The 12,504-nt window shown below is 33.6% G+C and overlaps 1 protein-coding gene across 10 annotated transcripts in view; it reads left to right on the top strand.

Moving 5' to 3' along the window:
• The window catches only part of LOC126857507 (protein hu-li tai shao), a 26,599-nt gene extending 14,095 nt beyond the window's left edge, over positions 1-12,504 (top strand). For 2 of the 10 annotated variants that reach the window (XM_050606977.1, XM_050606978.1), the window contains exons 5-14: positions 53-499; positions 578-714; positions 813-930; positions 3,715-3,828; positions 3,957-4,049; positions 4,287-4,482; positions 4,643-4,780; positions 4,919-4,990; positions 5,479-5,553; positions 6,682-10,594. In XM_050606977.1, the coding sequence (XP_050462934.1) occupies positions 53-499; positions 578-714; positions 813-930; positions 3,715-3,828; positions 3,957-4,049; positions 4,287-4,482; positions 4,643-4,780; positions 4,919-4,990; positions 5,479-5,553; positions 6,682-9,224 (3,933 nt within the window). In that variant the 3' untranslated portion in view covers positions 9,225-10,594. Of the gene's footprint in view, positions 1-52; positions 500-577; positions 715-812; positions 931-3,714; positions 3,829-3,956; positions 4,050-4,286; positions 4,483-4,642; positions 4,781-4,918; positions 4,991-5,478; positions 5,554-6,681; positions 10,595-10,625; positions 10,694-11,251; positions 11,499-12,106 lie in introns of those variants that run through there. The other 8 variants (XM_050606980.1, XM_050606979.1, XR_007688521.1 and 5 more) reach the window with 8 other exon arrangements.

The following is a 12,504-nucleotide window of genomic DNA, read 5'->3' as shown; positions in this document are numbered from 1 at the left end:
CTATTCTAAAAGAATTACAATAGGGCTAACACGCGCGCGATATATTGCATAGGTTTCCTCCTTGAAGTGTGGATTGTTACCGATCGGTCAAGAGAGCATAGTGATAGGCGAAGTGAGTACTCATCAATATATAGGAGGTTCTGTCGAACCGGAGGAACGAGAGAAGATTGTTAGAAACCTCGGGCCAATCAATAAGGTTATGCTTCTGACGAATCGTGGCGCTCTTTGCTGTGGAGAGACGGTGGAGGAAGCATTCTTCAACGTTTACAATACTGTAGTCGCTTGCGAGACTCAACTGAAGCTAATGCCCGCCGGTATAGACAATCTAAATCTTATCAGCGAGGAATCGAAGAAAGCTATATTCGAAGCTTCGCGAAAACCACCGATCCCTCAGCAGAGTTCAGTAGTGGAGTCATCCGCTCTTGCAGAAAAACTCGAGAAACGCTGGAGAATCGGTGGCGCTGAATTTGAAGCTCTTATGAGAATGCTCGATAATGCTGTAAGTTTAATCGCGAGAATTATTCGATATTATAATTGTTCGTTTATAATGTCTTCACGTTGTATCGCGTTGTTTCAGGGATTCCGTACGGGTTACATATATAGAAATCCACTCGTAAAAGGAGAACCTCCAAAACCACGAAATGATGTTGAAGTTCCACCGGCTGTATCGTCCTTAGGGTATCTACTCGAAGAGGAAGAATTGTACAAGCAAGGGTAAATTTTTCTTCTTTTCTTTGATTTGGACAATATTTTGCTCCAACAATAGGATTTAAATTTCACATTCAATTGATTTTGTTTCTTTTTTTGTGCAGATTATGGAAGGGCGGGCGTAAAGGCACGGACAGATCTCGTTGGTTAAATTCGCCAAACGTTTACCAGAAAGTTGAGATCCTGGAAACTGGAACACCCGATCCTAAAAAGATCACCAAGGTAGAAGTCATTACTTTTGAAAATAAGAATGACTAATTATTTACTCACATTTTACTCGCATTTTACGCGTACTCGCCTGATGCTAAATCTAATATAGACATTCTTATTTGGCAATATTAATATTGTAATCGCGTATTGTGGCTGCTAATCGAATTACGACTTGCGAAATAAAGGAGGAGGAGAGCTTTAAACGCGTTAAATATTAAATAATATAATATATTAATATATATATATATATATATATATATATATATATATATATATATAAAATAATTATGATCTTGATGTATATGGAATCGTTTATAAGATTTATTTTGCTTAATTGAATTTGAGAACAGAATACTGTTGGAGGAGGCTTTTTTTAGGCATGGTACCAAAATTTCAGTTTATTATATCACAAACTTATTTTAATTGAATTTTAACAATGCTGAGATTCTTATGTTCAAAAATTTTGAGGATTGTTTTTTTTACGCGATACACAATTTCTTCTGAAATATATCCAACATCTATGCTATATTTCTATTACTATTTCGAGAGTTTTGTGAAATTAATACAATGATATATAATTCTATTATCAATTTTTCATTTATTTTTGACATTTGCAAATAATTTTATTTTACTGAACAATATTTTAGAGATATTTTTAGCGATGATTGACATACAACGCGCATATCTATGGCCGTAAATAGATAGTATAACTTCGTATCCAATGCGATATTATGCACAGGTGTTATTAGCACAGTTTTCACCCAGTTGATCATAGAAAATTGCATTTTATCATGTTAATTGCGTATTTTAATTTGCTTTTTTTTTCTTATTTTAATTTATAGTTTAATTTTATTATATAAATATATATGAGTGAATATATACATATATATGTTATGTTAGTTAATCATAATTGCTTTTTCCATAAATTTGATGCATTCCAACTGGTGCCATTAGTCTATCTAATTGCTGATGTATTAAAAATGATAATTTCTGTATTATATCAGTTTAATTGCGACACGCATCTCCTGGAGTAAATAATATATCATTAATGTTTGTTATAATGCTGAAATATTTTACACTTTAATAATTATATAATTCTCTTTTTAACTACAGATACAAATATAACTCTTGTTATCACAGAGCGATTCTATATTTGGCAACTGCTTATTAATGCAATGACCAAAGTACAAATTTGGAACAAAAATTATGACATTTTTAAATTTTATGTAAAAATCAACATGTGTGTGTGTATATATATATATATATATATATATATATATATATATATATATATGTGTGTGTGTGTGTACGCATGGTATCCTGATTTATGCGTATAAGCTTTGGCCAAATTTATAACATAATATTAACAAAAAGGAATATTTATTATTTTTAATTTTTAATTGCACAAAATTTCATTACATATGCAATATTAATGTTTCACAATGACAAGTATAGATTAAAGCCAATTGTTATTGGTGCATCTTTCAAATAATATATTAAAATAAAATGATAAAAGAAAGAGATGTTAAAGCTTTGTAAGCATAATAAGAAATATCAAATAATATTTAAATTTAATTGTTGATTCAAAATTGTTTTATAGGGTCTGACAGTACAATCTTTTTTTTTTATTGCATATTTGTTTGTGCTTTGACAAAGCTTAAAGCAAAAAATAATTTCATTTTTATAAATTTTTATAAAGAAGCTCAGTGAAAAAAAGTTTAACAAAGAAAGAGATATTTCTGCTAAGTATGAAACGCAAGACTAGGGACGAAGCGTTAATATTTTCGTAAACACAAATTATGAAATATTATCATGTTAAATTCCAGTCAATCGTTAGTATAAGTATATTTACATATAAGATATTAACGACTGTTCTTCTGTAGCTTCTTGATGTTTAAATAAAGTTATATGCTGTTTAAAGAGGATGATTATATCAACTTTAATACAACTTCAACTTTAATGGTTTTATACTAGCATTATTCATAGTCTATGATGCTACACTAATAAACTTGGCGTCTTTCATAATGTATTGCAAAATTATGTATACATTATCGTGCCTACATACAATATATCGATTGACGCTAATTATATGATTTTGAGTTCATCTATTCTATTTATATACAGAATTATCCTCTAGCAAAAATGATCTTAGGGTGTAAATGTTTTGTGTATCTATAAATAGAAGCACATTAGATTTCTATGCCATTTTATCTGAATACTGCATAAGGCGAGAATAAAATAATACTTTAATTGTATCTTATTTTACAAATGCGTTTATCTTAAACACTTTTTTTATCATAATATGACTAGAATATAAAAGTGTATCAAGTGTTTCACGACTCTGTATGAATGTGTGCCTGATCTCGTCATCAAGATCTCCCTGGCCTAATGACACTGATCCCACTGCATTTACAAAACCAGATCAAATGACCCTATTGATTTCGCGAATTTTGTTTGTTCTATTTCCTTGAAATGTTATATGTATATTAATTAATATTATCAAATTTCTGAATTGTACTGATTTTTATGCAGTATTACATGTAATATTACATTGATTTACATTTTTATACGATTTGTATAAAAATAAATTATCACAAACTATATAATGTTAATCTAATATCGTACTATTGAGAATTTATTGCCCAATTTAAATTGTACAATGGAACAATATATTTTAAAAAGGAGACAAGTATGCAGCAGGCACACATAGCATGCAAGAGTCTTTATTTATGTTAACATTATTGCTTTTTACAATGGTTTGAAGGGGGTCGACTAATGCTCTGGTTTTGTGTGCAGTGGGTATCTGATGGATCTCCTACTCATAGCAGCACACCAGTGAAGATAGACGGTGCTCTTCAATTTGTACCGAAGAATACCAACCCAAAGGAATTCAAACAAATTCAACAGCAGGTAAGTGTTGGTAATTATATTAGCATCATATTCTATTGTCTCTTTTGTTTTTGATTTCTTATTATATCAGCGAATTTACATAAATGGGAATATACAATGTTGGATATTTGCTTTTACCTTCCTGATAGATTAAAGATTATCGACGAGCAGAGAAGATATCGGCTGGCCCGCAATCCCATATATTGGAAGGTGTTTCATGGGAGGAAGCTAAAAAAATGCAGGTACATAAATTTAATAATTGTCAAATCTTTAAGAATCGATTTAAATTAATTCGAATAGATTTATTCTATTTAATACATATTAAAATCACCAAAAAAGAGCATTTTCCTTAGTCTGTTCCTGATCCAAATTTAAATGTATGTCCAAGTGTAAAATTTAGTTACAATAGCATCTCTTTTTATATTTTTAATTCCTGAAGAAAATTATCATCCTTAATTTATATACTCGTTGTTTATAAGGACGCGACTATTAGTGGTACTGGAGAACAAGTAGTTTTAGTAGGAGCCGCTAGTAAGGGTATTATACAGCGTGGTTTTCAACACAATGCAATGGTCTACAAGACACCCTATGCCAAAAATCCCTTTGACGCCGTCACGGATCAAGAATTGGATCAATACAAGAGAGAGATCGAACGCAAACAGAAAGGAGATCCTTGTTAGTTTCATTCAATCGCCAATTTAATCTTATCTGTCTTTGCATGCATTATATCTGTATCTTAGAATTACTGTATCCTGTATCTTAGAATTATTGTGTGATCATTTAATGTTATCCAGATATTTATTGGAGCCATTAATATTACCTATTTTGTAAATAGACGATGAGTCACAATCAGAATCCGAGGCCTTGTCGTCCTTTAACATCAGTCGTGCGACGCATGAATCCAGCACTGCCAAGAGTCCTATTCAATCACCGGTTTCTGTTACTTCGGAAACGGAGGAGGAGAGTAGAGACGGTAAATTCATGTACTTTTAATTCACGGGTTTCCACACTTACCATGGAATCCATCACATTTTATTACACTTTATAGCAAAATATTTTTATTTTCTACGTTATTAACGACTACACTTGTGTGTATACTCCTTTGCTACAGAACCCCGAGTATTGCGAATAGAAACGAAACAAGTGCCTGTGCCGAGTCAACCCGAAGTCGTGTTAAGTGATGGTAAGTCTTTTCCCTTCTTTTTTTTATTTTTATTTTACTCCAAGTGAATGTTTTTCCATTCGATCTGTAAATGGTCAACGAGTGGTTAGCGAAGTGGATAGAGTTATGTTATACGCGATATAAAGATTTGCTTTAATTTAATCTCGATTTTTGCATGGCCATAGCTTTTATTTGTAACAATTTGCATCACATTCGCATCTCTACCAATTTATCACAAATCATTAAATTACAGCATGTTTGTATGTTATAATTGTCTATAAAAATGTACGTAATTTTGCACGAATTACGTCGATGTGTGTTTGTGTATATTGTAATGGTAAACTTCTCCGTGCGATCATTTACAAGATGAATACGTTGGTATATTTCACAATCATCAGATACTATGTATGTATTGCATTCTCGAATATTATATCTCGAAAATGACATTTTGATTATGTCAAGTATTTTACTGATGTATGCATGTGAATGTATTTATTTTTGACATGCAGTGAATGATGCTACCACAGAGTACCTTAATGAGATGCGCTACAGAACGATCGAGCAACAAAGTGGTTACAGAAGAGGTGAGTTTTATTTTTTTTTCTAGATGAAGAAACGAGGGATGGATCTTTAATTCTAAATATTTTTTTTCTATGTATATTATTTACGGTGACGACTGAAGAAATCTTATCTGAAATTAATAAGACGTGCAATTTCTCTGCATACGCAATTTTTGCTATTAGTAGAAAATAGATGATCAGAAAAAGAGATACAATTTATGATTGCATATACTCGAAATCTCGAGTCATAATAGAAGATAAGATTATCTCCAATCTAATCTCGTATATAGTTTTTTTTTTACGATTAAATTAATCTCATTTAGTTGCGTAAGATGCATTTCATCCGGTATAGGCTACACCTTTTCCGGCATGGAATACGCTCCCTATCCGCAATTATGACTACATAAACCGCATATATGTATACGTATATATATGTGTGTAAACTTGAGCAAATATGTTCATTTTAATTTTACTGCTAGAGATACGTATGCAAAGTCATCGAATTTATCATGTTTTTGCCTACGTATTAGCCCTCTCGTCTCCTTCCGCCACTCGAAATAACGATCATTAAAGCTTGCCTCAATAACCGTTCACATTAAAACACTTTTAATTTTATTTTCTCTTTATTTCTGTGTGTGAAACGCTACAAAAATCCTTGAAACTCGCACGTGTTTCTATCTAATTTAAGGTGTGGTTTTCTATCATTTGTTGAGCTTTTTTCTAAATACTAAACTAACGCGAGAATGATAAGAAAGAAGCATCATCGATTTCTATATAAAACTAACGATAAGATAATTATTCTTTATACGATCTTTCTAAAATTTTTTCTTTTAGTAAAGCAAATGACAGTGAGTAATTTTATTTAAGATAGATAAATAAATAACATATTTTTTTCGCGCAATCATACAAGTGTAAAATAATACACAGAAAGAAAGTAGGTGTACCGCTTTGCTTATAGCGATAGCTAAAACTAAAGCACTAAGAATATCTATTTCGAGCGCAGCGTAAGCGACGACGAAGACTTCGCGGATAGAATGTCCGAGTATCCGTGAACGTTCTCCGTTTCTTCAAAACGAGATGGACGGGCACCGATCGATCGTTTGCCGGATCTATGTTTGAGACATATTTTTGGAACATAATTAATGCTTGCAGATTACGAACTAGGCAGTAATTGCAGCAACTTGAGCAACGAACGTGTGTACTGCGGCCGACGGTCCAAATCTCTTTACGATAGCCTTCATTTGGAGAATGTTAGAACCTCGACAATAGCCGAACGTAAAAAACCTCTTCTTATTACACATTCGAAAACATCCCTTAGCAGGCAAAGTATGAAATTGCAATCGAACGCAATCGTCCGGGATGAAATTGTCACAAAGTCGCGTTATGAGGCGAGACGAAAATTTTTCGAGGATCTCGGGCGGCAAAAAAACTCGGCAACGGAATCGAAAACGGAAACAATGAGCATGAATAATGAAGAGAATGTACCTAAGCAACATTCCATAATGGACTCTGCGAGTAAAAAATTATGTATTTATCCTGTAAAAATGTACAATACATATCTGACAAATGTGGACATAAGAGAAGGCATTGAGAAAATGAATAGCGAGACGCATTCGGACGATATTGTGATGCATTCTACGAAATGGGAGAATATTGCGGGACCAGATTTCGTTGTTGATCTAGTTAATGTGAACGATACAGAATCGAATTCTAGCGACATCGCGTTCTGTACAAATGACGATGATCAATTCGAGGAGATAGTAAAACGCGAAAATTACATAATGACGATTGATGAGAAGGATGCTTCTGTAAAAAGGGAATCTTTGACAATTCGAGAAAGAGGCAACGAGAAATCGATCAATGACTGCTTAAATTCGACGATTCAAGCAACAAATGGAGAACAGGAACAACGAATATCAAGAACAACGATGAAGATGGAGGACTGTACTAAAACGTTTCAACGCGATAATGAAGAAAGTGATAATGAAGAAAGCTTGCAATCACTGAACGATTTATCTTCTAACAATTGTAATAAACATTCCAGCGATCATTTCGAATGCGAGGATAAAGAAGCATCGATGAATAAAAGAATAAACGGTCACGCGACGGAATTAAAGAAACAAAGCATTTGCACGTGGATCGAAAAATCCATGTGCGAAAACAATTGGCCGAATAACAAAGTAGAGATCGATAACACGTACGAATCGTATTGCGACGACATTACAAAAATCGTTGAGAGTATCGACGTAAATATCTCTTCGTCGAAAACAGAGCTGGATGCGTTGCCCGACACGGACACTTGCGTCAAGTACAATTTAGACTCGACAAATATGAGTCTCATTTACAGTCTAACTCCACCAGCAGCTCAAGAAGAGAGCGGCAACGATGATACCTTGGCGGAACGATCATCGGAATGGCAATCCGACACAACGAGAAGTGACAACGATGACGCGTTAGACGATTACGTGTGGATAGAACCGATAACGATCAAGACGGAGTGTTCAAAATCCACGCAGTGTCTAGAAAATCGTAGAACAATGTCGAGTAATGGTAGTAATTCCGATTCAGTGTCCGAGAGATATTCGGCGAGCGGTTCTGACATACTTGAACTACCGAGTTGCACGGTTCTCGAATTAGAAGATATCGATGGCGAAGTTTTCCATAATGGGATCAATGAGTCCGCTAACGAGATCATTGCCGATCTTAACGCCGCTCCGGATGAAGAAACGCCATCGTCAAATGACGCTCTGCAAATTGCGCAACATATCCTCGCCGAGATTATCGAATCCGTGTACATTTTGTTGTTCCTTGATTCTTCTATTTATGATCTCAAAGTCGCAAAAGAAGTCGTACGCCAATTCATCTATAGTTGTTGTTACGAATATTCGCTCACAGACTTTACCGGTCGCACGCCCGTATCTGATGTCTCGAGGATAATCGACAACGATATCGATAATATTTGTCGAATGAAAGGTTTCTTAGAAAATTTGTCGGATTGTGCCGGTTATAATAAGGAAATGACGATATACGAGAAAGAGGATCCAGGATCTTCCGCCGTAATCGAATTTTGTACTGTAGCGAAGAGGCCGCCGATCGAGAAACCGAGCACTCTGGCATTAAACTTTCGCATTATCAAAATCTCGCCGGACGAAACTACTGATACATTGCTTGATACTTGTCGAGTGTTTGACGAAAATTTGATTGACAACGATTGCGGTTCTACTGAAACCGATAAAACGAAGTACAACGAGAACGCAACTGTGTCGAAATCAGAGATGGAAACGTGGCCGTGCGGTCGATGCTATTATTGTCAACAGAAGGATGAGGAATCGATAAGAGAGAAATTAAATTGTCTAACGCCTATAAGTGAAGAATTAGACGAAATTCCGCACGACACGACAGTCTCCTTAGAAAATCCCAACGACGAATCGTCACATCATCTGGAAACCCGCTCTGTCGACGCTGTCGAAGAGAACAGTATAGTAAATTCCGCGAAGCAATCTGTTTCTCTCGACGAAACCTACACGATTTCCGAAGTTAGCTCCATCATTATCTCAGATAATGATGAAACAAACGAAGTTCAAGAATGCAATATCTTGAACTCGTCTACAGATTGCATGTCTTATTCGTATGACACTAATGAATTTATACGCTTAGAAAAGGCTCTCGCAGAGAGTTCACCATTGAATGTGTAATTAATCCGCCTTTTAGATAATCATATTCTATCCTAATTTCGCGATTGTTTAATCAAATTACTACTAAACAATTCTTTTTTCCCAATTTGGGGGTGGGGGAGAGTTTCAATGATTGATTTGCTATATGCATAACCGTTGCAATAGCATTTTAGCTTGAGTGTCAGTTACTCTAATAACATTAATCGATGAAATAAATTTCTTGCTTTTTTTATAGCGTTAATATTCAGATCTGAAGAATATCTCTTATAATATTGAATAGTTTGTACAGTTAATTTTTCCTTTTGTACATGCGTTTATTTAGCTTATCAACATGTCAAGTTTTTACACTGATTTCAAGCTGACAAAACAAAAAAGATTAATTCTGTCATAAAAGCGACACGAGTAAACGCGCAAACTTTAGATATTAAGAAGAAAAGAAGATATTATTTCAATATTTGTTAATGTTTCTTATTCATTATTTCTTCTAATTTTCTTTTCCTTTGTAATTTTTCAAACTCTATGAATCTCTTTGTGTACGAACAAAATGCATTTTTTGCAATCAACTTTAAATATATCTGAATAGGAAAAGAAAATGTTGACAATTTCTATATATAAATTAGCACTTATAAGTATCGTTTATGTATGTAACATCTTCTGACATTTTAGTTTTTTTCTTTTCTTTTTCTCTTTTAGTCAAGTTGTGACTTGAAAGACAGAGTTTCATTATTCAGTATATTTGTTTTAATATTCTGATTTATTTTCTCGATATTTTGTTTGCCTAATGAGTTCAATTGACATTACATTGTTACATACTTATCGCTTTTCATTAACGATATTGTATTTAAGTTAACTTAAATTGCGAATGCTTATATGATTTATATAATATCGTAACAATTTTGAAGCACGTTTAATGATATAAAAGTTTGCATAACACTTTTTATAATTTTTTTATATATCCATCTTTACCCATATATTCATTTGGATCTGTGTGTGTGTATTAATCCTTACCATTAACACCTGCTACTATTTCGATGGTATATACGCATCCTGCAAGCTACAAATGTTCGATGTTATTTGCTTGGACACATTGATTTTTTTATAACGAATCCAAGAACGAATACGTTTGGCAACAAATCGTCAATTCTCGAAAGGTAAAGTATATCTTTGTGTGTGTATCTCTCTCTTTCTCTCGCTTTTCTTTATCTTAAAATATAATTACATAATTTTCAGCTGGTCTAAATTGGTGTGATTGATATGTCGATCCTTTGGCTTACAAGTTATTACAAAAAGATGTATTGACTACAGACTTGATCGTTGTCTCATGAATTTGATTATCATCTTTTTATAAATAATTTATAATTTATTATAAGTAATTTATTTGTGAGACTCTAAGTTTCATATAATTCCATATTTGTGTTCTAGGAGAGAATACAGTAAATGGCGATCACTCGGACGCTCATCACAGTACTTTCTCGCAAAGTAGCAAGGAGGTTTGTCGCACAATACTTTTAATATCAAGGTCATTGCAATATTATCGTACATCATATGCGGGGAATCTGATATATTGCGTCAATTTTTCATACATAATTTTTTATGCATATATATGATTTTAATTTTGGGACAATGACAGATACAGATATATCTCTATTAAGGCTAAACAATGTTATTACATATATCTTGAATCACGGGGGGAGGGCAAAAATGAGAAATGAATCTTTATTTTATCAGGAAAGAAGTCGATCTTCCTTTACGCCAACGTGATTTAAACAAAGCGAGAATAAATCTCCGCATATGTAGTATGGTCTGCTTTCACACATTTCACACATTCATAAACATCTGGAAACGCTGTTTTTGCAGTAAAAATATAAAATATTTTTTTTTTTTACAATATTAATATAACAATTAAAATACAGCGTATCCGATATTTAAGAGAATCATCGCTTTGTATTAATCTTTATCGTATAGAGATACCGCTCGTTTACAAGCATATAGTCGTTTCATAGATTCTCTCAAACTTTTCTATTATGTCCTGGTTTGCATGCAATCAGATTATAATTGGCTAATAGAACGATTAGCGAGAAAATTCGGCGCACACTTATGCATGTGCATGCAGAAAGGTTTATGGTTACGGTTGGGACCTTCCGTGTTAAGGGTTCCATGTCGCAGGATGTGAGCGTTAGCGAGGAGTCGCCAAAGAAGGAAAAGAAGAAGAAGAAGGGCCTTAGGACGCCTTCTTTCCTTAAAAAGAAGAAAGAAAAGAAGAAGTCGGTTGAGGCGTAGGTAGTCATAACTCAGGTAAGCGAGTTCAAGTCAATTGAAACCAAGTTCGATTTTCTCTTTTCTTCTTATTCCATGGATTTTGATCGATATCGAATACGCAAGGAATATTTTAGATAAGTCGTGAGCAAATTTATTTACAAATCTATCAAACGGCATTTTTTTAATAAGCGTTTGTATGCTTATATTAGAGAGCATTTTTTACAATCTACGATCCATAGATCGACCGAACGAGATTAAAGCTTTCATTAATAATTATTCGACTTTTCTGACATTTATTTTTGAATATTATTTTTTTTTCTTCAATAAATGATAAAAAGAATTTGGCAGTTCGCTTGTTCGCTCGTTCAATCGATCATCTCAGCCGACCTTTCTCTCGAGGATGGTTAATTTATTGATCATAGAAGGTAGGAAGACGCATCCTTTTTCTCTAAATTAGATGTGTTAAATTTCATTTCGCATTCGATACAATAAAAATCAAAAATCATATTTCTTCAAATACAGAATTACATTCGCGCGCAATTATCTATAGAAAAAAAATAGAGTTTCTCGAATATAATGATTACGAAACGCACGCGAAAAAAGAATCCGAATGTTATTGACGCTAAGCTAATCTATATTTGCAGACACTGCCACAAGCAAAAGCTTATCGTAAATAATAAAACGAAAATACAAGTTTAAACTCAAGATCGAAGCGAATTCGGTTTAAAATAAAGGACGAAATATTCGACGAATAACGAAGCACAGACGAATGGCGGAAGAATGAAAAAAAAGAGAAAGAAAGAGGATATGCAAAGAATCGAAGCGGATGAGCAACAATCACAGCATCTTTCCAGGACTCAAGACTGCCATCGCATTACGTCTACGATAAGGAAACTATATTGTACTGTTAATGTTTTTACGTTTTTAATTTGTTAAGCGTCGCGCGCTAATGTATTTAATCCGCTATTTAATTTTGCCTCTCCTATCCCGTTTGTGTGTAACGCAATAAAGAGTTACATATGCATACTTTGCGACGAAGACA

This window comes from Cataglyphis hispanica, chromosome 21 (assembly GCF_021464435.1).
Source record: "Cataglyphis hispanica isolate Lineage 1 chromosome 21, ULB_Chis1_1.0, whole genome shotgun sequence".
In the NCBI taxonomy this organism is placed as follows: domain Eukaryota; kingdom Metazoa; phylum Arthropoda; class Insecta; order Hymenoptera; family Formicidae; genus Cataglyphis; species Cataglyphis hispanica.
Note: the sequence above shows the minus strand (reverse complement) of the source record. Positions and strands in the feature narration are given on the sequence as shown.